This window comes from Ostrinia furnacalis, unplaced genomic scaffold (genome assembly GCF_004193835.3).
Source record: "Ostrinia furnacalis isolate ACB-3 unplaced genomic scaffold, ASM419383v2 OfSCF4221, whole genome shotgun sequence".
In the NCBI taxonomy this organism is placed as follows: Eukaryota; Metazoa; Arthropoda; class Insecta; order Lepidoptera; family Crambidae; genus Ostrinia; species Ostrinia furnacalis.
Genome location: NW_021134460.1, coordinates 67951 through 95228, shown reverse-complemented (window position 1 = coordinate 95228; position 27278 = coordinate 67951). Strand labels below are relative to the sequence as shown.

The window sequence follows — 27278 nt, the reverse complement described above, 5'->3', positions numbered from 1 at the left end:
GCGGGAAAACAAGTAGAGCACAGAAAAACGTGAAAGATGGAAAAACAAAGTGGTAGACGGGAAAACAAGGGGTAAACGGGAAAACAAGTGGCAGCCGGGAAAACAAGGGGTAAACGTGAAAACAAGTAGTAGACGGGAAAATAAGTGGCAGAAGGGAAAACGAGAAACAGAAGTCCTACTCTAATTGCCATACCTTCCTAAGTACTTGTGTTTTGGGGTGTGTGTGTGTGTGTGAGACCTATTCTCTACAAACAGTTGAATTGAGGAGGCCGGAGGTGATTAAAGAAAACAAATTTTTATAATAAGGCAAACACAGTTTTGCAAATTTAATCCACATATTAAACTGATACAAGATTGATACAGAGTTCTAACAGTATGGACATGCTATGTGGTTGAAATACAAAAAAGTTTAGTACAGCAATAATAAACATTACAGAAATCCTGAACTTTACAATACTACTTCCTCACACTAATGTATTTTAAAGGGAAATATGTAATATGTAATAAAAATAAAGCAAAAAACTAAAGCAGGAACACAGTCGGGAAATGTTATCGATTACAATAAAGACATGGGTGGTTCTATTTTAGCCGTAATTGAGATATCTAGTTTCAAATTCATTCTATTATTTCATCGTCATCGTGTAACCTAAGTTGTAAGTATGTCAAAAAACAACAGTCAAACTCCTTATAATATAATAATTACTGCTAAAATACACATCACATCGCAAAATGCGTTCGCAGGAATAAAATATATTGAATAACATGTATTAAAAAAACAGTCGACGGGTCATACGACCCGAACGCGCGGCCGCAAACAGGCAACCGCGGCCGCGCGCCTTCACAAATATAAAGTATATATTAAATAATATATACGGCTAATACGACAGTGAAAAACATAAGCATAACGGGAAACTTACATTCGAAACATTTCATAACTTCCTACTTTAAGATTTTTACGGAATCAATGCGATACAAAATCGAAAACTTGAAAATCAAATAAAAAAACACATATATAGAAAAAAGTGTGATCCCCTCGTTACAGAGCGGGGATCGTGTAAACGTAACCGTGAGCCGCTCGTCGCGCCGCTCGGGCGCCCCTGCGCAGCTTGTAGTGTCTCCGGAGCAGGGGCGGCGGCGCGCGGGGCCGGGGGGCGTCGCGGGGGCGGGCCGGCGGCGGCGGCGGGCGCCTAGCTCGCGGCCGGCGGCGGCGCCGGGCTGCCCCAGCCGCACGCCGCCGCCGCCGCCGCGCCCAGGCGGCGCTTCGTCTCGCCCCCTTGGTTCTGGTGACCCCCGTCGTATTTACGTTTACCTGGAACGCCACCGAGTCAAATATTACAAACGTCCTACTAGAAAGACAAAAGTCCATTCCCGATGACATGTTTTCAGATGGCAATATACAAATAATAACAACAAATAAGAACATCTGACAAACAAAAACATGTTATCGCATAGGCACGAAATACTGAGTAATCAAATGCATAATATCAAAGATGATTTAGGTCTTAGATTCTAACTAAGTCTTAAGTCTAGTGTTAAGAGAATTCATAGACGAAATCATGCTACAAATTCAGATAAATTGCATGTCTTAGGGATTATACAACTATCTAGGTACTTCTAAGTTCACCTGGTTTACTACTGTTAAGAGTTAGCTACATTCCACTTTTATTAATCCCAGGATAAACAATTAGTTCAAACAAATCTACCTACTTATTTCCGATTTGTAATTTCTGTCGGTAATCTAGCATTTCAGACGTCAAGTTGCAGAAAGTGCTGAATTACCGACTGAAACTAAAAATCAGAGAAGGTCTTCCACAAACTTCACCACACTGGGGCAACAACAGTGGACTCTGCTCAGTCGAGCTCTACACCGAGGCAAAGTTTGTGGCAGCCCTAGAGAGGATAGGACAGGGAGAGGGTAGTTACCAATATACAATCATTACTCCAGATTACACGCAAACCATCAAACATGCTGAAATAAATAAAATCAATTCAAATATCGATCAAATCGAGTTCGATAGAGAAAGAGTCCAATGTCATTGAGATAATTTTGAATTTTGTTTCGGTGTGATCGGTAATGCTGGCTTTGCCAGTGCTTCTGAGCCCCGATTACGGTAACTTTTAACGTCTACAATCCAGACACGCTTCTCGATTCTGCGATACGATTGGTCAAAACAGCTGACGTACGCTGTTGAACGACCAATCGTATCGCAGAATCGAGAAGCGTGTCTGGATTGTAGACGTTAAAAGTTACCGTAATCGGGGCTCTGAAGTTTTATGAATGCATGGTGTAGATAGGCATAGGTAGTATCCAACAGAGTGTTGATAGGACACGTAATTGCTTTGTTTTCAGTAAGTATTTAAAGCAATTATTCACACCTTTGTTAAAATGAAGCCGTAGATCATATTGGTGTCATTTTATCAACGGTAGGTAGGAACATATTTACAATGGATAGGAATTAAGTTAGGTTCTTAGACAGGCATGTCATGATAAAATAAACGCAGTAAAATTTCAGAAAATTAAGTAGAATATTAATACTTTACCATAGTTTAATTTGAATTAGGATTAAGTAATCTAAAAATGAGGTGACAAATCAAAGTAACTCATGGTAAAAGCTAATTTATGATGGCCCCCGGCTCTATATTAATGAGGTTACTAATAGAATAAAAAATATAATGAATGAACTTCAACACTTTGAACTTCGAGAACTAATAGAATGAAAGGTGAAAAGGATTTATTTACAGAAATGCTTTAAGATTCGCTATGTCATAAATCCTAAAAAAATGCGTTTCGTTTGAAACAATATTTGGAAAATGAATAGATAAGTATGCATCCATTTAAGTCACGCTGTTGATTTGCAAAAAGCTATAGAAGAAAGCGCTATTTTGAAGATAATCTAAACATTCTCATAACAAAAGTTTGGCGGCTGTAATTGGAAAATCGGCCTTGGAAATTAAATTAGAATTCAGCAAAGATTAATTGAACTTAAGGTAAAATATTCAAAGGTAGGATAGGTATCCTCTCGGATGGGAACAGCAAAAGCGACGACGCCGCGACGTTACGTATTCAGTAACATGTCCGTTAATTCCTTTTAAACACCACACGATACAGTGATTTAGTTCCAACAGGACACAATTTCAACGGGACACATTTTCAATCAGACACATTCCCACGTGGACACAGTTGCAAACTGACACAATACAGTCAGTCGAATAAATGAAAGTGAAAATGAAATAAAATAACTATATTACAATTAAAAACAAAATTAAACAGAAATAAGCATATTCGCGTACTTTCCTTAAATCAATAAAATTTACCTTGGCTTTTATGAGGGGTTAGGAGGTCAGCTAAAATTCAGATTTCGTGACGTTTCCGCACATACATAGATATGGAAAGACTAGCGGCCGCCCGCGACTTCGTATGCGTGGATCCCGTTTTATTACCTACCCCCTTCATCTATCTTACGCGGGATTTTTTTGTTTGATTTTTTCATACAAATGTTTTTTCCCGCTAACTCTAATTTTGCAATATCCTGTTGTCTAAGCTTTAAGTTCTCTAAGGTACCTGCATGCCAAATTTCAAGCGTCTAGGCTAACTAAGGCTAACTTTAAGCGGTTTAGATTTTTCGTACAAAAGGATTTTCCCGCTAATTCCCGTTCCTGTGGCATACTCCTAAGTATACTATAATCTGCCCAGTAGTATTAAAAATAATTGTACCAAGTTTTGTTAAAATCCTTCGAGTAAATTTTGTTTCTATAAGGAACATACAGACAGACAAAAATTTTACTGATTGCATTTTTGGCATTCACTAATCACCCCCTGATAGTTATTTTGAAAACATATTTTATGTACAGAATTGACCTCTCTACCTCTCTCTACAGATTTATTATAAGTATAGATAGTCTAACACCCAGACCGGTCACAGAAATTAAAATGCATCATTTCAATTTCTGCCCGGCCGAGAATCGAACCCGGGACCTCTCGGCATAGTAGTCCGTTTTGAACCACTACACCAAACGGCAGACGAATACATACCCATGCCCATGACAATTAACACATTTTATTTTATTTTTTTCATTAAAACATTTAACTGATGATACAATAATTGATGTGTCCACGTGGGAATGTGTCTGATTGAAAATGTGTCCCGTTGAAATTGTGTCTCGTTGGAACCAAATCGATACAGTGGGTCACAATGGTCATAGCAACAAAATTTTCATTGTTCCTGGACCTAAACAAAGAAACAAAGTCAAATTATGTGGGAAGTATATCCCCAAGGTTAAAACACTGACCTGGTAAACTTGGTTTGGCGCGTGGGTGGCCACGCATGGCGCTGGGCGTGCGGCGGCCACGCGCGGCGCGCCGCGCACCACCACGGGCCCCAGCCGCGCCCGGCGCCGCCGCCCCCGCCGCGCGCCGCGCCCAGCGCGCGCCCGTCCCACATGACCCAGCCCCCTGCGCACACGACACGTCAGCACGCGCGAACGATGTGCGCCAACGCACGCCGCACCGACGGGTCTAGCGAGCTCATCGTCGTTCATATTGCAATTTGTTCAATGACAAAAAATCTGACAAAATATACATTATTTATGGAGACTTTTATATTTATATTAAAAAGAAACTGCTTAGGAAACATTAGTTAAAAAACATTTTGGTGTCTTAAAAGATTTTTTCCCGTACGCTGTTTTTTTTACTCTCCTGTAAACTTGTAATTTTTGACATAGAACAAATTGCAATATGAACGACGTCATGTTCTTTATAAAATTGACTTAACCCTTTCAGCACGAGAGAAAAATTTGACGATTTCTAAAAAATCGCGTTAGTTTCTGGGGTCTTCAGGATCTTAGTAAATAGAGAAAAATAGATAAAAAAGGACATCATCCACGTTTCATATATTTTTGGTCCAAAATCAAAAGTGCCGGCCAACAAAAAAAAGTGCTGTATTCTGACAGAATACGTGTGCCTTAGCATTTGTTACTATGGCACCAAAGCCGTAGCTCCACTGTGCGTCGAGTATTTGAGATCTAAAAGTCATCGATTTATTCATACATTTTTTGTTCAAAATCAAAAGTGTCGGCCAATAAAAAAAAAGTGCTGTATTCTGACAGAATACGTGCGCCTTAGCATTTGTTACTATGGCACCAAAGCTATAGCACCACTATGCGTCGAGTATTTGAGATCTAAAATTCATCGACGATTCATACATTTTTTGTTCAAAATCAAAAGTGTCGGCCAATAACAAAAAGTGTTGTTTTCTGACAGAATACGTCCGCCTTAGCATTTGTTACTATGGCACCAAAGCTGTAGCACCACTGTGCGTCGAGTATTTGAGATCTAAAATTCATCGACGGTTCATACATTTTTTGTCCAAAATCAAAAATGTCGGCCAATAAAAAAAAAGTGCTGTATTCTGACAGAATACGTCCGCCTTAGTATTTGTTACTATAACACCAAAGCTGTAGCACCACTGTGCATCGTAGTATTTGAGATCAAAGTCAGTCGTTTCATATATTTTTAGAGCTCAAATACTACGATGCACAGTGGTGCTACAGCTTTGGTGCCATAGTAATAAATGCTAAGGCGGACGTATTCTATCAGAATACAGCACTTTTATTTTTTGGCCGGCACTTTTGGTTTTGGACCAAAATGGATGATGTCCTTTAGGGGGTGACTTTAACCCCCCTAAACCCCCCGCACGATCGTATCAATCCGTCATGAACCTATGAATAGCTATTTCATTACAATTACAATTTAAACTAATTAAAAAAAGACATTTTAGATATAAGGAGCTTTATTATTCTTCATAAAGACATGATATCGTAATTAGATACTAATTTCTGCAAAAAAATTCAAAAATAGCTCATGGGCCTAACCTAGAACTCTGTCAAAACCTGAATTTTGGGGGTAGTAGCATCATAAAATTGAACATGAGCTTTCGTTTTTAGTAATAACTTATTTTTTTTGAATCCCAGATGTCGAGGCTATTATTCAATAACACATGGGGTTAGATATTTTCATAAAAGGGATCATTTTGGTTCATCTATTGGTACTAGAATCCTGGTATCCTCTCGATATTTTCACTGGTGGCTGTATTTTCTACAGCGGATTTGTACTATTTGGTGGTAATGTGTCTCGGAGACATTCTTGAGTTTATTCTAGAGTAAATCTGATGTTCAGGCCTTTAAAAGATTCGAAAGGTTTCCATTACTTACATTACCAAAAATTCAAACATCGTCCCGACATGCACGCTCGTGCTGTAGAACTTTAGGAGTACCTGGTACTCGGATTCATCTAACTTTTTATAAAATTAAAGCGAATCATATTTTTTTAGGATATAATTTAAATTAATACGCACAAAATTCATTGAAATCCACAAAAGAAGTAATTTAAATAAATTAATACTTTTCACGCCTCCCGTAGTCAGGTACACGTCCATCTTTGTCACTCAACACAGCACCGACTGAACGCCATTGAAAGTTTTTGTATGAAAAATAGCAAATATATGGAACCGTACGATCGATCGGAAGCGTCTTGGCGCGGTAAAATTGATTTACCAATTCACTAGATTTTTTCAAAGTCGAACGCACTTTCGTATTATTCTGTGCTGAAAGGGTTAACGCGATCATGTAACGTTTACGTTATATCGCAAGTTCATCACATGCATGTTACAAAAATCACACAAAAACATCTTCCCAAGATAGAAAAAATTTCGTAACTTGGTCGACCTGCGTTTTTCAATTGATCAACTCGACTAAAGCCTGGTCCGTGAGCACGTAGAATTTTGTCCAATGACCCCAAGCTACCCATCCTTATCTCTCGCGCGTAATTATTTTGCTGTCGCAACTGTGCGACGGGCGCCCGCAGTGAGTGTGCGAGTGCGACAGCAACATAATTACGCGCGAGCGATAAGGATGGGTAGCTTGGGGTCATTGGACAAAATTCTACGTGCTCACAGACCAAGCTTTAGTCAATCTAAAAGAAAAATAAGCATGTGATGTACTTTACAACAGAACAAAAATTGACAATAATTGTGAGCTCGCTAGACTCGTGCGATAAAAAGGGCGCCTGCGTTTCGGCCAGTGTCCAGTGCCGGGGTGACACAAAGGCGGATTTAAGAGAAAGTAAAACTACACCCGCCGTTGTACTTTGCATCCGCGATTTTTACATTCACTTACTTTACATTAAGCTTAATTGTAAATACCTCAAAATACAAGTTATAATTAGGTTTAATAATTTCGTGCAGATTAATTTTCATGCAATATCCCATGCTAGTGCCAATTAAAAATAAAAATTGTTGAGTTTATAATTATGAGAACTCGTCATTTCCTCTACAATATTGAATTCTAGTAACATCTGATGCTTCATACAATCGCGAATGCAACGACCGTGATTAAGCGGAATTAGATCATCGCGTTTGATTCACCGGGTTAATCATCAATGTGGCAGTGGTGCCACCTCACGGCACTGACGCACGGGACTTGTGCGCTACGACCGACCGCTCACTGCTCCTCGCTTTATCTGACTTCAACACGCCCACAAATAGTAAATCAAGTGGTGACACATCGCCTACCAGGCAACGCAACGCGTGCTACCTACAGTGCGAGACAACCGATGTAAAGCGAAGCTAACAGTTGCGTAACACGCGTGAAGCCCTCACGATGTTGACACACGATAAGGGCCCACCTATCGCTAGCGTTGGGAGTATTTTGGTCTATTATATTGACCAATAGCGCGTCTTGTTTGAATAAGAACTTTATAAGAACATAGTTACTATTTTGTACCTGCATAGAGGCAGTTGAAATCAGATAAATCGAAGAGCAGAGGGCGTTCCAAATAGATATACAACAGGCTAGTTTATAATATTTGCATGGTACAATATAAAACTTAATTAAACCTAAATTGGTGCCTATGTAATATGAATATTAGTGAATAGACATCTAAGAAATAAATAAAGAGCACCGATTTAGAGTTGCAAGACAATATGTGACTTCTAAAATAAGAGTAATATAGATAACTAAATATAATAATAGGCCAATCTATGATGCTGATGTGAACAGCATCGTACATTGCTCAAATAGTGTCATAAAGCTTGGAGAAAAGTTGTCAAGGTAGGCGCAGTTGTAAGTGCTTCAAACCATTCCTCCAAATGGACTAATCATGCTGCAAGATAAACGATCGCATCGCAATACTTTAATGTAATAGTATGTAATGTTACCAAAATGTCACCAGTGCATTCCACAGCAAAAGCTGCACAACACTAGAACTACGAGCCACAAATTCTTTAGTCAAATTCGATATTAGTAGTCAACTTTTGCTGAGGAGGCGCCAGACTACAGCTAATTAGATGTTTTATTTAAAAAATACCTATATTGAAACAATCAGGTACCTACTAAAGCTTTACTCGGTTCAAGGACTACCGCATTCTAGGAGGGGACTACAAGTAATTACGGTCATTCTTTATCATTCGAGAGCTACTTCTAAAAAATAGGAACAGTAATCTAAACATCGAATCGACAACTATGTATATCAATCATTACGTATCTGTAAACGAATGAAGTGGGGGTACCTGAATGCCTCCTGTTAGATCGTAGTAAAGCGAGTTGGGCCCGAGGCCGAGCTCATCGTCCTGAGTGAGGCATTTACCAAGCGGGTCAGTAAGTCTTCTTAACATATTCTCTATCTCGTTGCGGCAACGAGAAATATAACAACGTTACACGAGCGTCCCGGGCATAGGACAACATTCCTCATCTAAGTGTGCGAGGGTGGCGAAGCTCCAAGCGTGTTATCGGGTTAGTAACAGAGCAAAGCGAAGCGGCTACATGATGGGTGAAAGCGCCGGGATGGCCTCAAGCGGTACTAATGTCAAATGGCAACTGAAAACAACAGGTACAAGGGCCACGCTGTCTAAGCTGACTTTCGGAAGTGATCTAAGCTACTGTATGGGTCTACTGGGGGCGTCAGCGAGAGTCAGCTTGGACCGCGTGGGCTCAGGTCAGAACGGGCAGGTTAGTCGGAGTGGCCTCAGCCATATAGACCTGATGGTGAGATCGGCCGACCAGCCACCCCCGCCCCGCGCCTCACTCCCCGGGAGTCGTCCGAGGCTGCGGCGCGGCGGGCCCCCGCGCGCCCGCCGCGCCCGCCCGCCGCTTCTCAATCACCACCGTCAGGCCTACACACTACCGTCTTTACCGAGTCACTGACTCCGTTCGAGGATGGGATTAACAAAAATAAAAAACAGATGAAAATTTGGCAACTCAAAAAAAATCGAAACGATGATGAGTACAGCGACTAGTGACTAGTAAATAAGAGTGATAACATTAGTGAGTGTGTGTGGGACCCACCGGTTGCGCTCTGTTGGGAGGCTGGCGGACGGCGGACGGTTGCGGTGGCCCCGCGTAATCAAAATAGAACTCATCGTACCGGTAAAATGGCTCATTGTAGCCACCTCGGTAATCACCGTACCCGTAATAGTCGTAATCATAATCTATAAACACACAACACAGGCCTTTTAGAGGCTAAGCTAAACTAACGCTAACTTACAATCTACCGTATCGGCTGGCGGTTAGCGAGCCTCCACGACACTCGTACCGGGAAAAGATTAACAACGATTAAACGCATGCGAATGTCACTTAACTCTGGGCATTAACAGCACTCGGTTAGCGCCGACACCTGTCCTCAACCACGCCGTGACTGAAGCATCGACAGTTCACACACGGACACAACATGCGTCGGCAACTCGACTATCTCTCTGCTGTTCGTCACACATGCTGTTTGTCATGGAATTCTAGGCTGTTCGTTTCACATCCCACCACCAAATGTTCCTACTCTAAAGCGGCGAGAACGTCAGAAGTGACTGACGCCGATCATAATGTAAGATGACTTTCTGTATTGAAGAAGCATGCACTGGAAATTGTTAATAATGTTATTACATTACGACGATGTGTGGCCCTACGTTTCCTATCACTGGGATGTCCTGATGATAGTCCTAGAGTCCTAGACCATGCATCGATCCTGATCCTGGCTTTTATTATCTAGCTTAGGGAGTAGCGTTAATGAAACATGTTACGTGGCCTATACGATACACTGATCTGGTACCTACGCGGTATTATTGAGGGGGGATATGCATTAGTGTATAGTAGCGGCCATCTGGTTAGTAGGGGAAGTAGCAGATGTGCGAGTGTGCGCGTGGAGACCACACCGTGTTCAATTGTTCAACGTGTGGGATAATATAAGGTAAATGGAGGGAACGTTCACAAAGGAGCTAACTCTACACACAAGATCCAATGTCATGTCTCGTACAGGCATAGCGAGATATGCAGCACGAAAGCACAACTCGTACATTATCGAATAACAGTTTTTTGTTTCTTGGTTCTAAGATTAATTTGACCTAATTTTGAGAACTATAGTTCAAGGTGCACGGATCAATCTCTTGGAAACACATGGATACCTAACTAGATGAACCGCTACTACGTATCAGAATTTGGAAAAGGTTGAATCTTGTTTGCAGTCATCACTTACTTCCCTCGATCAACCTTGAGTGCCGTTAAGTGCTTTCGTATCTGTGTAATCTTTGTTCTTAGGGCGCAGACAACCGTCAGGGCTAAGATTCACTGCACTTGTAACCGTGAATTCGTAAATGTTATATTATACAAAAATTACGTGGCATAACATGATAAAACTATAAAATGTCAAAGGTATGAGCAAGAGTTCACTAATTTGCACTTTATAATCTGAAGTTCTCAAAGTGGAACTTGGTATGTCTTCGAATAAAACGGATTCCGTAGCTCTGACCGTTGTCTCTGCCTGTTATACCAGGTCATGGCCTGGGCAAGTTGTGTTGTGTATGTTTATGTAATGTATCGGTGTTGTGTATGTATGTATACTGACCGTAGTCGCCTCGCGCGGCCGGCGGGCGCTGCGTCGGCTGCGGCGTGCGGCCTCGCAGCGCGCCGTGCACGGGCGAGCAGCTGCACCAATCAAATCTGACATTAATAGCCACAAGTTAAGCTCTGCAGCGCGGGCATGCCCTCCGGTCGGGATTACCACCGCTGCGTTGCTGGGTTGGATGCTCCGCGGATGCCTGCTTTTTGGCCGTGTTCAGATAGGCGATTTAGGCCCAGAACAGACGGTGAAACGCAACTGCAACGGAACTGCAACTGCTAGCACAGAATAATAATAAGTACTACGTACAGAAGTTTTACTTCGCGAAGGTATTTAAAAAAATGTATGCTCAATGTCATTAACAATGTGGTGTAATTTAGCCTGTCTCAAGAGTCAAGCATCATTTTGTTGACAAACGTCAGTGATCGGCACTGCGCCGAAGCTATAGGGCTGACTTCGGTAAAATGATGTGACGTGAGGTGCCAAACTGCGGAAAATGGCGGAGGAAATACATGATTTAGCATGAATTATCATGAATAATATTAATTAACTACTTATTTACCTCTCAGTGTCTTGAGGCAACTTAAAAAAGTACATTCTGTGTTTTTATTATTATTTAGGCAGTTAAATACTGCACAGTATTTAGTACACCATTTTCTTTATTTTCTTCCATCATACACAAGAATACGCGTGCGTGAGTCAATGTTCGCTCGTATGTGAGGCCTTGTCGAATAGTATCCTGTAGGTGGGCCATCGTGCGTGTTTTGTTTTCGATGTAAACTCGCGGAGATGAACAGGCCTGCACACACACATGACGCTACTAATTTGAAACTTTCAGTTTCAGTTTCATTCATAAGAATCATAAGAAAGTTGCAGTTTCGTTGCAGTTGCGTTTCACTGTCTGTTCTGGGCCTTACGCATTGATTTTGGCGAATAATATGCAGAGGTATACAATTTTCGTCCTAGTAAGCAGTCTTGACGGGATTGCGACAATTCAAATAAACATAGTTACAACGCCTAATAAGACTACGTCTTCTAATAATCGTGAAAAGGCAATATGGGATACTTTTCATGCGAGTTTAACGATTTACGCGTAAATCGCTGTCTGAACAAGGCTTTAACATCCAATGTCTAGCAAACGGGAAAAGAATACGTTTGATGCGACGGTCCAGCCGTCCTAAACAGTAAATTCTAGTATTTTCTCCATAAATTTATCAAGCAACAACGTTGCTAGACATTAGACGCTAAGATAGATGCAATCGCTGTCACAGGCAATAGCGCCAGTGCCTTCCGAGCTGGTTTGGGGACAAAAGTAAATAGGAGAGCGAAAAATAAAGAAGGAAAATAGAACTTAAAAGAAACTGTAATAAATCACATCTGTATTAACGAAAAATACTTGCACATCATCGAATAGTGCGCTCTTTTAAGAATGTATAGTATTTTCTATGAATAAGATATGAATAGATATTGAGGAAGAAAAGGAAAAAAACAATAATGAAAATTAACGGAATAAATGAAATAAAAAGTGCTGAAAGTATTGCCAAAAGAAAATAAAATAGGTAAAAGTTTCTGGTGTGTTTCAGCCGATCGAGTCTGTTAACATAAAAAACACGTGTAGTAGTATCATTTTCAATTTTATAAATTTTGAAAAGCACTATTTAGATTCCCCGCACTATTTCAAGACCTGTATTACAATCTGGTCGAGTTAACTATCGCACCTCGCTGGAATGCTACTGGACTATTCCCATCTCTCGTTCCCGCGAGCAACTCCTGTGTAGCCAGGATCCAGCTTGACCGCCATAAAAACCCAACCAATGAAGGTCAAGTTTGTCCCGGGGGAAAGAAACTATCATTGGACCCGGAACGAAATTAATCAGAAGAACATAGGAGCTCGAAATTAAGGTTCGACTTCCCTCCATTGCAAAGCGGATGACAGGCAACAAAGGTTTAAAACCTATAAGAAAAGATTAGAATGCTACTATCTCGCAATCACTCGCACATCTCCCCGCGTTCGTACCAGAGCGTCGATGTGACGTCACGGCCGCCAGGTGCGCAGTTAACTCGACCGAGTTGTATAATTGTACTGGGTGGCGCAAAAGTAAAGACCCTATATGGTTCAGCTATAACATTTTTTCTAAATTAGAAAACTAGATTTAGGTTTTTTTTAATGTATATTTGTGCCATTAAATTTCGTACCATTAGGATTTAAAGATGATGTCTTTTAAATGGTGACCTCCAGAGTTGATACACATTTGAGCCCTATTTATGACATTTTGCATAACTTGCCGTAACACTTCCTGCGATATGTTCGTTATTTCTTGACGAATGTTTTCTTTTAGAGCTGCGAGAGTCTGTGGCTTGTTCACATACACCCGAGATTTCAAAAAACCCCAAAGAAAGAAGTCTGGACTGGTCAGATCGGGTGATCTTGCAGGCCAAGGAAAATCGCCAAAACGAGAGATAACTCGGCCTGGAAAAGCGTCCGTAAGAACATTGACACAATTATTCCACGTTCTTGGGGAGTAAAACGGTCCATGTTTATTTTCAGTGTATTTTACATTTGTTCACTACACAATTTTCAACAAAAAAATGACAGAAAATGTCATATAAAAAAAAAGTATTTTCTTTAGTGCCAGTACTTTTGCGCCACCCAGTATTTTGCTTCATGGTACATGCTATGAAAGGCAAATAGTAAAACTGTAGCTTACCCTCCGCGCCCGTGTATCATCTGCATCATGCGTCGCTCTCTCGCGCGTAGGATTTCTTCTTTCTTCTTTTTGTCCGATGGTGGTTTCGCCAGCGATACCTCTAGCCGCGCCGTTCCGATTTCTTTTCCGTCCAATTCTTGCATTGCCTGCCAAAAGATAACCAAGTTTTGTGTAATACCCAAAATATTTATTTATTTAGTCTAAAGCCCGGTCTGTGAGCACGTAGAATTTTGTCCAATGACCCCTAGCTACCCATCCTTATCGCTCGCGCGTAATTATATTGCTGTCGCGACTGTGCGACTGGCACCCGCAGTGAATGTGCGAGCACAATCACTGCGGGTGCCAGAACAGCAGTACAGTACAGAAGGGGTCATTAGACAAAATTCTACGTGCTCACGGACCAGACTATACCAGCAATTTGATACACCAAAAATATCTATACAATAAATTACAGAGAAAACTTAGTAAAAAATATAGGATGGATTAACATTTTATATTTCACTTAAGTTAGGCCCACTTTACATCAAGGCGGAGCAGAGCGTAGATGTGTTTTGAATAACCAATCAGACTTCATTATTCAAGAAACCAGGAAATCTGATTGGTTATTCATAACAGGTCTCCGTTCCGTCCCGCTTTGGTGGAAACCGTGCCTAAGGAGCACTTCTACTGAAAAAAAAGTATCTTTACACAAAAATATAACTTAAATTAGTGTACAAGTACCTTGACTGCGCAGTCCCGGTCGTCGAAGTGCACAAAAGCGTAGTCCTTGATCTTCTTCACGCGTTCCACAGTGCCGTAGCGTTCAAATTCTTCTTTCAGCGCCTCTTCCGATATCTCTTGCGTTAGGTTCCTCACGTACAGTACCTTTACCTATCAGATAAAATGTTTTCAGTGAGAAGTAATGCCTTAAAAATCGTAGGAAGGACAAGCGTAAAGTGAATTTCGGTCCGAAAATGTAACATTCTTTGAAACTATGTTTATCAAAGCGATGTGCGAAAAATTTGCAAAGAATTTTGCAAGCAATTTTACACGCTGTAGTGTGCGTGAATTTAAAATCTGCGCAGGCGCAATCAATGTGTTTAAAGGAATTAAAGGCTGATTTAGTAAAGTTACTTACTTTACTCATAGTTTGCTCGTCTGGCTCCTCTTGGGGGTCGGCCCAATCCACTATAATATCACAGCCCCATACCTGGACATCGAAATAAATCATGTTTACCGCGGTGGCGCGCGCAGTACATACAAAATCTACATTGATTCAGTCAGAACGTACCTTTATTCTACCAGTTCCCAGTCTACGTTTAGCTAATGACGCCGCTTTGTGAGACTCGTATTCCAAAAAACAAAATCCTCTATTTTTCTTCTTATCATCAGGAGAACTATATATTATAACTTCCACGAGTCCCGCTGCAAGTATACCAATCGAATATAGCACTAGAAGTCTGACACAAGCACACTATAATTAAATAAAGCTTCCCACGGCCCCAACGCGCAAGTACATTCCTTTAAGGCTACAAAATATGAAGCAAATCAAACGATATTCCAGGAGAACATATACGGTACTGAAAAAGTTCTAGTCTATAGAACAACAGCAAGATTCTCCAGTCATTACCAGTGTGCATTCTCGTATGCGGCAAGTCTCGCGCGGCGCGGGACAGCGGGCACCGGGCCCGCGGTGCCGCGCCGCACGGCACACTACGCGCGGCCGCCGCGCGAGCCCCGCGCGAGGGTCGCGCGGCGGCCGCGCCCACTACCAACCGAATAGCACTTATTATGAATTCGACAAGGACTTACGTGCGTGCCTAGTAAACTCCTCAAACAAATCGTCCCGATCTCGATTCTTAGGGATATTCCCCACGAATAACCGGTGATTGTTAAAGGAAACGGTAACGCCAATCTTTTTCCCCTTTCGAATTTCATAATCATTCAGCTGCAAGAACAATTCGAGGGAGAATAGCCAACGGGCGGGGCCGGGTCGCGCCGGGCGGCCGCGCCGGCCCAATGACTGGAGACGGGACGCGGGAGGGACGGGCGCGGGACGGACGGGACGGGACGGGACGCAAGCGGGACGCAAGCGGGGCACCCTCAGCGGTCCACACCAAGCCCCACGCACAACCCACCAACTCTAAACTCCTTAATTCATTCGAGTGACACTTTACCTGTTAATTTACCAAACTCTTCCAGTATCTCCTCTTTGCCTTTAGACTTGGGAATGTTGCCGACGAAAAGTCGTAGATTCGGTACGCTAATCTTAATTCTCAGAGTCTTCCCTGGTTTTATTTCGTGATTATCGAGCTGTGGGAAAAATAACAAGGGAAAAATTTTGAAAAGAGTATCGATTCGGATCCGGTCGGCCGAGTGTCGTCGATCGGTGCCGGGCGGAGATGAATTTTGAGGTCGGGCGATGAATTTAGTTACGCTGCGGGCGGCCCGGGCCGCGGGTTAGAGCCAATCGAGATGAGTTACTGAACTTTGATGATAAGCCAAAGTGTTGACTGAGCAAAGAGGAGAGCCTGAGATATATTACATTCTCAGTTGGAGAACTTTTGAAGCCAATTATGTTAACCCTGTAAGTGGACCGTTTGATGAAGTGAAAATAAAAAGAAGCAGTACAAGTGTGATGGTAAACAAAAAAATAATAATTAAAGCAACTTAAAATTGAACGAGGTGCAACAGTAAAGAACGGGATGATATCTCAGGACAAGCGAGGCTAGATCAGTTTATAGGTGTTATGTTTGCACATTTACACAAATTCGGTGAGATTACATACGACGAAGGCGGCGACACGTATCCCTATATTTTTTGCACTGTCAAAAGGTAGGTACGTGTATCAAATATCTCATATAGCCTTGCCAATGTATTTCTTCCATAGTACTGTTAAGAAAAGTCTTGAACAATCAAAACAGATTTAATTAAAAAAAATACAAATTAGTTTTTGGCAGTCAGATATTATTATCAGATTGGTCAAGACAAGTCTTACACAGATTCTACGGTAGATTCGCCCAAACTTGACAAAATAGCTGAGATATAATCGAGATACTTGCAACCGCCTTCAAGTGGGATATTAATGACATGCTGTTTAAATGATAGAAGAAGCTTAAATCTAAATCTCCCAAGTGTGACTGTGAATTTTATCGACAGGCAAATGATTGGGACTTGCAAAAATACTGGCTGATGATTACAAGTAATCTTGCAAGTGACAATAATTTGGTGACTTCGGGGTTCGAGGAAAACCATCAAAATCCGGATGATTTATGTACAGAGGATGTTTGGTGGTTTTACCCGCGGGACGAGGCGAAGTCGCCAAACTATCGGCAGCTAAGTGCTGTGATCTGTTAATCTTTCAAGGGATTATACTTAAACATTCGGCGAGTCACCTGGAAAGTAGATGTCAAATTAGAATAAATTTTGTCTCAAATCAATACACCAATTATACACTCATGACAAAATACTAAATTTTAAACAAGCTTTAGTTTGACACAATTTAGTGTTACCAATTACAAATGACTGATAATGAACAATTGCATCTTTATTTAGTTTTGCGATAACACAGTGTGCTGGATATGTCGACTATTGGCACTGATGCGGCTGATAACATCCAAAGCGAAACTGGTGCCCCACCGCGCGACCGCGGCGCCTCCAAGGCCGCGGGCCGGTGGCACCAATTTCAGATCCAAATGTTCTTTCGACTACTGTATTGTACACTTCAACAGAGCAGTAAAATAAACGGACATTTCGCAAGCGCTACACGAATAAAACGGCGAAAACGTTTCTTTAATAAATTGAAATTTAATTGGCCAAGTGAGGTCAATTCGATCTAGATAAATCCGGATCAATTTTGGTGTTTAACCGAGTTGGCTGAAATTTACCGCTCCATTGATACTGTTTGGGAAAGTACGAACTTTGTCGTCTGCTGTATTCCAAAGCGAACATATAACACTGCGGCATCGGAAAGCAGAGATTTAGATTTAAGACGCTACAAGGCCCTGCGGCGACAGGGATAGAGATTTAGATTTAAGACAGTGATGAAAATGTGTCTTGAAGGATACACGTCCGTCTAGTTAAGCAGCGGGCAACAAAATTGGTACTAGTGTTGCGACTTGAGACTCTTTTGACTCGAGTGACTACATACAAAATATTGACTCGATTTCGATAGCACAACGTTTTCACTTGATTACCCGAGCTGTCGAGTTAATCCATCAAGTTACATAGAAGCTAGATTTTTTTTTAAATTAGCAGTTTCTACAATGAATGGTACAAGTTTCAAAAGTGACGCCTTAAACCCAAGGCCACTGGAATCTTTGCAAAGTACTCAAAAACTCGAGCACCGCTGCAACCGAATCGAGTTCCGAGTCAAATGTCCCGAGTCGCAGCACAGTCCGTGACACATATCGGCGACAGAGCGGGGTTTGGTTGAGCCATCACTAACCTCTTGCACGGCGCGCTGCGTGGCCTCGCGCGTGGTGAAGGTGACGAAGGCGTAGCCGCGGTTGGTTCCCGTCATGGGGTCCATCATAAGGCGTAAGTCCCAGATGCTGCCGCAGCGCTCGAACAGCGGGATGAGTTCGTCCTCGTACATGTCCTTGGGGATCTTGCCGCAGAACACCTCGCAGCCGGCGCCGGGCGTGCCGCCCTCCCACCCCGGCGGCGGGCCCCCGTATTTGCGTTGCCCTGGAACCCGACTCTGAATATGAGCGATCCGGGAAAAACCCCCGTATTTGCGTTGCTCTGGAACCCGACTCTGAATATGAGCGATCCGAGAAAATAACTTATGGTTTTAGGCTTGATTTCCTTTTAGGCTGACATCGGTGACCGACGTCAACGGCGCGCACGATTACACACTAGTTCTATGTAATTATCTGCCGCTGACGACGGCGTTGCAGTGCGGTGCTTCATAGAACATTGTGTTTATTCGTACGCTCGACCGATGTACGCGACCGACGTCAGCGTAGGAGGAAATCAAGTCTAAGAATCTGACGCAGGCTGACCATCAGCGCTGACAGCCGAAATGTATGAAGCGTCGGTCAGCGTTTCTCAAGAACGTTCCCTCTAAGAATCGTGCCATCCAAGAAGACGCGCCCCACCAATTTTTGGATTTTTTGGTTGAGGGAAGCGCGAGGTGCGGGGAGTTTGATCCGAGCAATCCGAGCGTCATTATTGTAGTGTGCGTGTGCACTCATGGATAATTTAGCGTGTACCGATAACACTCAAACATTAGCGGAAGAATGGTGGGGCGCGTCTTCGTGGTTGGCAAGATCTTATACATACATTTTGATCTGTCAGTGCCGATTATCAGCAAGCAGTCAGCGCGATTCAAAAACCCCTTATACAACGGAAGAAAGAAATCTTTATTTGTCACAAACACCCGCTTAGTAGGTACGGTATGAGCAACCCCCGGAAAACAATTCTAACACAATAAGGGTGGTTTGCACCAAAGCGGAGGATGTGTTTGAATAACCAATCGAATTTCCTTATTTCCACATCACCTCTCTGCTCGGCATCGGTTCGGAAATATGATTTGTTATTGAAAAATGTCTCTTCGCTTTGGTGGAAAGCGGGCATAAAAGAAAGGACTAAAAAATAGACCCGATTTGTCTATCATCGCTTTGTATAAGAGCATGAGAGAACACAGATTTTCCTCGGGTGCCTCGCCATAACGGTGTTGCCAATTCAATTTTCAGATCAAAAGTTTAAAATAATATTTTCCACCGTTCAATGAAACCGTCTCGAATGCAACAAAGGATCTAACAACGGGTTCTTTACTGCAATATTCTTTGTTTTTGTTTTTATTGATAGGTCAAGAGAACGATGACTCAACCGACTGTCTGGAGCAACTTTTGTTATTTTAGCAAACAAATTAAATCGCAAATTAGGTAAACAAAAATAATTTGGGATTATTATGGACACACTTATATCTCAAACAGCTGGTACGATCGGCATGAAAGTTAATAATCTTCTCTACTATATAAAAATAAGTCGGGTTTTCCTCCCTGACGCTATAACTCCAGAACGCACGAACCGATTTCCACGGTTTTGCATTCGTTGGAAAGGTCTCGGGCTCCGTGAGGTTTATAGCAAAGAAAAATCGGGAAAAGGGGGTAAAACGGGATCCACGCGTACGAAGTCGCGGGCGGCCGCTAGTGTTTTTATAGATATGAAGTCATTACGATACTAAAATGAACATTATTACGTGTAACAAGTAAATCTGATGTTCGGAAGCCATTTTGACGCCGACTTGGTGTCTACATAAAGGCTGTGCACAGTCAGTTTCTCACGACCCCATTTTACTACTGTGACACCAACAATGATAAATCATTTCACCAACATTTATATTTTCCATGCGCGTATTCTAATCAGAATCTAATTATGTATTACAGAATCACAGATGCATACTTGTTCATAGTGGCACGGGACGGTGACAGACCTTTTATGACATGAAAGAACGAATCTGAAGCTTATTGAAATCTCGCTGACTTTTGACGTCCCGTACCTCAAGCATTTACTGAATCAAGCGTTAGACTTTTATTAATAAGTATTAGCTGGAAATTGTAGCCTAGAGCCTACCCAAAATTATGTTACAGGTTTTTGGAATTGCAAACGTGAATTACAAGAGATGCATAGGTAAATAAAGGTGCAGCACTGACCTGTAGTCACGTCTAACGTGTACCCTGTCCTGGCAAGGATCTGTTTGATCTTGTCCTCGTCGGGCCCTTTGACCTGGACAGCGGCCGACAGCGCGGGCGCGCCCTGCACGCCCGCTCTGCTTTTCTGTCTGGAACACATACGACACAATCGTGAAAGGACTGCATATGACCCGAAGTGTGAATTAGGGGAGCATTTATTTTGAACATGAAGTTAGCACCTAAGTAAGCGAACTTTATACTGTTCCCCCTTAGTGTGACATTTAAAGACATATTTATGGGGTTTTAGGAAACGATGTTGTTCCAATATGATTAGGTAGCAGTTTAGTCGACTTTCCCGCCTTTCTTCTACGGCCTAAACTCCATACAAGTGAGAAAGTCCGACCCTCTAATTTGGTATTACGCGTTACTCAATTCTGGTAAAATTTTTGAACAGAATTAGTTAAATAGTCAGGCCACCGGACGCACAGCATCTAGGTGTTGGGCGCACTCAATCATGCCCCGGAATGTTTGCTGCGATCATACAATTGACGCTACGGCACGACCCCTCATTCCGCTCCACCGACACTACTCATACATCCTATTAGAAAATCTCCACTGTTCTCGAGTTCGCATATTAAGTAGCCTCCACGAGGTGAAATGGCACTTATTATGAAATTAGCATTTCCAGTCGTAAAAGCCACTCAAGTTATAGTCCTAGTTCGCATTATCTAAGGGCGCTCGGCACCACGGCCTCAAAGCAAGGTCTACGGTCTCATGTAAACGCCCATTTGCATCTTATAAATCATGCAAACAGGTTCTGCATCAAGTCATGACTTTGCCGAGGCTAATGACCATTCGTAATCTAATCTCGCTGTAGCGACACAAACACGTACGGTGACGACGAGCGACTCATCTGCCCAGCGCGAGCCACCGCACTGCTGAAGGCTCGGCATGCTCGCTAGCGCATAATATTTTTGTTTGGCACTCGATGCACAACATTGCGTTTGCCGGATGCAGCAATTCAACTTTTCCACCAAAAATGATAGTTTATGTACGTTGTGTGTCGGTAATAAAAGTTATACATTTGCTGGGGCTCGGGAACTAGTTAATGATTTTTATTGCATTTAACTTCAACCAATAATTATCGAGCTATCGATTCTGCTATTATAAGGATTTTCTCACACCTCGTGTGAGAAAATTGACGAGAACTATTGAAATTTTTAAGCATCTAGTAATTTTACCACGGTTACGTTTTTATGGACGCCATTCTCGTCTTTATTGCTTGTAAGACATGGAAACAGATGGCGCCAATGGCCACGTTACCATGTGTAGGCAGCTTTTGCCAGCTCGCGGATGTTGCAACGCATAATAATTACAATACATTAAGTTGACTTTTGTTTTATAAAACACACTGCGAGTTTGCAGTCACGACTGCAAGCGTTTTCTTTGTGCAACGTCTACGGCACGTTTTACTGCAATAAGGCTTTTGGATCTATGGATATCCCAATATGCGAACTCGCGTTAACGAACGCCATCCGACCCGCGAGACAATGGCTCAAATTTTAAATTCAGTGGTCGTCGGCAACGGCTCGATAATATGTCAAATCAATTTTTCGAGATTGTGACCCAGATACTGGCCGGCCGTTTGGCAATCATCCAATATTTTGATTGGGTCACAAGTGAATAAGATATCTGCAAAACTCACCTATAGGTCTTCATGACTCCACATAAATAAGCACTTTTATTCGATACATGCTCGAGATTTGAATCTAAAAATTGTCCAAGAACACTTAAAGCACCGTCGGATGGAAATTCTTTTAAGGCATCTAACGCACGCTCGTCCAGTTCGGCGTGCGCTAGCTTTCCAGTCTTATAAATATCGTCCAGCTTGGCTGCTACCTGAAAACGAGAAGAGGTTCTTACAATTACCAGGCACTTTAAAATACTAATTAAGATTTCTTATGAAGTAACTATTACACTAGTCAAACAAAAATAAACTTTCTGCGACCAAATGTCGCGCCATTATATCTGAAAACTTATGCAGGAGTGCATGCATGCCTGATTTGAGGCGACTGAAAAAAGTCAGTTTTTTAAATTGAGTGTCATATTGGGTCTTTAGAACTTGGTCATAATAGAACTTTAGTATGAAGGCACAACTAGGAGGACTTTTAGATAAATGCTAATAGATTTTAAGGGACGTAAAGTACAAAAGACAAGAGGCAAGCACTTAAACGACCGTTACTCTGTAGACGCCAGTTGTGTTCGATAAATCACGTGACTTGGCGTTCAACGCTGAAAGAATCTTGTCTGCCTCACCGGCCGAACAATAATTATTGCGGTGAAGCTCGCCACAGACAAAGGATAAGGGAACTGACACTCCCACTGGAAGGTCATCACGACGGGAGTAATAAACCCGAGCCGTCAGCATCAATTGATACGAATGACAACATATTGGATTTGAAAGAGTGGAGGACACTACCTTTTGAATTGTTTAGGGGTCATTTACAAGCCACGTCACACAATAAAGATCGAAAGGGTTTTCTATAAAAATTCAAAACAAAACACTCGCTACATAGAGGGGAGATCTCAGCTGGTATTCTAAGCCAAGTGAATTATTAGCAGCTGACATTATCATTGAGGATAAGTGGAGTTTAGTAACTTAAAAGTATTTTTACAGCTTCTATTAGCAGATTGGGTAAACTATAGGTGAAAGAAAAGTTATAGGTGCATACCACAAAATAGGATAATGACTGCATTTTAAGATATAATCAAGGACATCTATTAAACATTGTGATTGGGTTTTTATGACCCATATCTAATCTTTATTAGCAGGAAACATACAATCAACACAGGAGTATTACAGACCAAATTATAATAAGCCTCATTATCTTGTTCTCAACTGAACATTCAAGTTGTGTACTTATATTTAAAGACAGTTAATTGGAGAGACACAAAAGGTCTCAAGTCTGCAGGCAATACCTACATGAATATGCCTAAGGCCAACTAGGTACAAGGAAAATACCTGCCCTCCCCACTTCTCTCCCCTCCAAAATAAAGCAATAACATTCTGGCCAAGCCAGTCATTCTTACTTGTCTGCCTGCTTATTTTCCAAAAGTATTTAATGCTGATGAACACATAAAAATGCCAAGGATAAAATTGCCAATGGACACATGGCAAATTAAATACAAAACATTATCTTGATAAAAGCTCATGGTAACAATGACATATCAGTTTGTTATTTGTGTTATAGGCACAAAATGCTTACAGAGTTATTCAAATTCAAATTATTTATTGCATGTCACATGGGTTATAGAAATAAGTTTTATAACCCAATAGTTAGCACTGCTGTTATAGAAATAAGTTTTATGCTGAGGAATGAAATAGGTACCAAGGTCAGTTGATGGTTACCAATAAATAAACAATGGATATTCAATTCATAGCAACAGAGTTATTTTGAAAATGAGCAGGTACACAGATAAATATGGCATAGGTCAGAATAACAAATGCAGCACTATCAGAGAGAAAGTACATATTGCATGCATGCAGTTGTGTGCAGAGTCAGGCACATTACTGGTTTGTCCACTTATCAGCAATAAGTTCTAGCAACTTTTCAGGTGTGGCTGATATGTTAGGTAATAATGTGTTCTAAAACAAAGTACCTACCTACCTACCTTACTACAATATAATAAAAGTTTTTATGTAGATAATTTATTTAATGCTGTTTACAAGTTAAAGTCTAGTAATTTTTATGATAATTAGGTCTTATTAGAAAAAAATATTAATTACTTATAAGATTCTTATAAGAAAAATATAACTTTATTTATTTATACAATAATGGGATTTTAAGTATACCTAGTTTGAATGAAAATACATGTTAATAACATGTTAAATGGGGCATAGGTACATTGAGAATAATAACAGTGAAGGAACATTAGCAAGTTTACTGAAGACATGCAAATTGCAAAATTCTTAAAACTTAAAATAATTATAAATATTGTAATATTAATAGTAAATAAATAATACTAAATGCAACAGCAATATATTATGTAGTGCCCAAAATTTTTTATAACATTCTTACAGTGGGGATAAACGATATGAAGTTTCAACGGGCATGTTAGAAAAATATTTATTTTCCTTTTTTATCTAATTTATCTATCAGAAATTGTGAAAATGGCTTAATTTATATCTAGACTAATTCCTATTATAGCTAAAAGTATAATTTAATAATAGAACTCACCTTAGGATCCAAGCCATAGTCAATGAGTTTGCGGTAATCCGGTGTACGGCCAACTTCGGAGTCCTTCCCAGGTACCTCTTCAATGGAAATTTCTCCATTGCCCTCCGCCATTCTGCACAAATGTTCATATATTTACACACACTTCACTTTGCTGTGGCAATTTCTGCAGTCTTCACAATATTAACAACTTTTCAACTTTTGTGACCGCTGGCAATCTGAGCACAGGTTTGTTATGGCTCACCTACAGATGATGTCATACAATCAAATTTCCAGATAGCCATGAATTATGCCACTTACCTACCAATACACCTATCCAAATTTTATATTTTTATAATATTATTATCTATATTTACGTAAATTATACGATATTAATATTTACCTTTAATTTGTAATTTTTGTAATTTTGGAAGAAAATGATAACTCTGTAATCGTCCGAAAAACAAAAAAACAAATGATGTTCAAACATATGAAACTGTGAAACAATGGGACAGTGCACTCCTCATTCCATCCGGGTGAAGGCGAAATTTTAAAAAGCGAATTCGCGGGTCAATGCATCCTTTTAGTGAAGTGACACGTTTTTGAGCCTAAAAACGAAAATCGAGAATTAATGTCAAAAAAACTAAAACGGCACTAACATAAAGGAGATGCGAATTCCGGCGGTCAATGACCGAAATAACACAGCAGAGTAACTGTGACAGCTCTTTAGAAACTATTACACTTAACACTTTAGGCGGGTAATCACTTTTAAAACACTTTTACAGTCCTTTTGTAACTAAATACAAACACTAGAAACTTTCCGCGCTTGAAACTTTAGTGAATACAAAACTGCAATAAGTTGAGAGTGCAACTGCATTGCACCCGATAAGAACCGGCCGGCGCGAGGTTCATTATCCAAAAAGAATCCAATAGGAATCCGCAGGGGATACCAAAAGGTAAAGAACACTTTTGACACTTGAACACTGATGAAAAATTTTAACTTAGGCACTGTACACTAAAATAATTACCTATTAATTTTGCTAGTTGGTGGCCGAGACAGATATGGCGGCACCGCGCGACGTCAACGTGACCGCCAGTACGGGGTTCTCATAACGACGCGCGCGGGACATGCAACGAGGAGTGCATTCAAAGTTTTAAAAGGCACTTAATTTATTTTGTAAAGTTTTAAATCTCTCTCTGCTTTAAATACTAATAGCGACCGCACGCAACTAAATACGAAATAATATTTTTATTGCACAGAGAGTTTTTGCAATGGTTGCGAATAATTTTGAATGTAAAAGAGCGCGGCGCGTCGCGCAAGGCTGCCGGCCGCGAGGTGAGACAGGCTAGCGGCAAGACGGCGGCGAGCGAGAAGCCGAGAGCGAAGGGGGGAGGGTGTTGCAACTGGCGGTGCAGGCGTGCAGCAGCGACGACGCCGCACCGAGCTCGCTGCATACTTGCATATACACGCACACTCGCAAACCCTATGACCTTCGTTATTCGTAATCGATTTGATGTCAGTGTTTCGCCTTTGTTATTACAATTAGTCTGTTAAACCATTTTTAACACCTTATAGATGCATAGAAATGATGCAGGAAGGCATTTTCAATACTAGGAACACCCTTGTAAATACATTTACCGAAATGTTTTATGTTCAGCATTAGGCACCAGTCATGATGTTTTTTGTAAATTATTATGACGTACAATACAAACATCAATGACTTATTAATTGTTATCTTATCTGATTAATTAAAATAATCGAACATTTACCAAACCAAAACTTAAAATGTTTTAATCTTATTAGACACGTTTGAAATTTTAATTCAGACCAAATTATCCAATAAGAATTATTCATTATCTATTAGACGTGCATTATCTAATAAGATTTTTTTACCCTATTATTTTTAAATATTTTAAACAAAAATATATACTGCTAAAAAGTGGCTGAGCTTTTAATATTGCGCTACGTACCTATAATGTATAAAAATCACACGGTTACTAATCGACAACGTCCAAATAGTAGAACAAGGTTCATTACTCTTTGATATGGAAACGAAGGGATAAAAGAGTTAATCGCAGTAACCCCTTGCTTAAAGTTCGCTTACACCTGCTGATCATCGAAGCCGTATGTATTCGCGACACATACACATACCTATTTTAAACTGGCCTTCGTACTTCATGTGTATGTGTAAGAAACTCGGATCTGTATCCGCCGCATTATGTGGGTAGGTAGGGCGGCTACTGCGGGTGCCTCGTTTTGTGCGGACAAGGTTCCAACACAGCCCTTTCACCGCTAATATGAATCTTACATGAGACTAGTGTCATGTCGAAAATCGCTTAACTGACCAAAGCAGACTCTTCCTTTCTTTACAAAGAACTCTGGCATGGTGTGTTTTGTAGCGGCACGACAGACACACTTCCTTTCTCACATTTTCTTTATATCAAAGGCGTTAATACAGCAGTAAAACGAACTCTCACTTAGTTTCCGGTGCCCTACCTAGGTCTTGAGAAACATTTCATCTTACAGTACATACCTACTTTACAAAAATACACTGATACAATAATAATAAAACATCACCAGCAATATTACCCAAATTATTATTAGATAAGCAAACAAATAAATTCGACTATGTCCTCAATCGATTTTTGGATAATTATGTAAAAATTATTCCCATCACTATTTTTCTTCATTTTTGACAGCTAGGCAAATTCGAAAAGTTTCGTAAATGTGTCAAAGTCAGACTACTTACTAGCCAGTTTTTAAAAGTGCAAAAAGGATTTAATAAAGTTTCAAGAGAAGTTTCTTACTTTGTTGTTTGACCTTCTTCCATCTTCAAACCTACGCACTTTTAAAAGT

At 40.9% G+C, this 27278-nt stretch overlaps 1 protein-coding gene across 5 annotated transcripts; it reads right to left on the bottom strand.

The window, feature by feature from the left end:
- Positions 1-1198: 1198 nt before the first annotated feature.
- LOC114359062 (synaptotagmin binding cytoplasmic RNA interacting protein) lies at positions 1199-25825 on the bottom strand. Of its 5 annotated transcripts, XM_028313309.1 has the most exons (15): positions 25450-25824; positions 24825-25029; positions 24446-24557; positions 21913-22106; positions 20229-20356; positions 18014-18255; positions 15744-15879; positions 14858-14991; positions 14705-14776; positions 14308-14457; positions 13588-13733; positions 10886-10980; positions 9340-9482; positions 8565-8624; positions 8135-8158 (listed from the first exon to the last, which is right to left on the bottom strand). In XM_028313309.1, exons 3-15 carry the CDS (start codon positions 24554-24556, stop codon positions 8150-8152), a joined length of 1620 nt encoding a protein of 539 aa, XP_028169110.1. In that variant the 5' UTR covers position 24557; positions 24825-25029; positions 25450-25824; the 3' UTR covers positions 8135-8149. The 5 variants fall into 5 exon arrangements, with proteins under 5 accessions (XP_028169111.1, XP_028169112.1, XP_028169113.1 ...); XM_028313310.1 differs by lacking the exons at positions 8135-8158; positions 8565-8624; positions 9340-9482 and adding exons at positions 1199-1309; positions 4291-4453 and having other exon boundaries at positions 25450-25821; XM_028313311.1 differs by lacking the exons at positions 8135-8158; positions 8565-8624; positions 9340-9482 and adding exons at positions 1199-1309; positions 4291-4453 and having other exon boundaries at positions 10886-10965; positions 25450-25820.
- Between the last annotated feature and the right edge of the window lie 1453 nt (positions 25826-27278).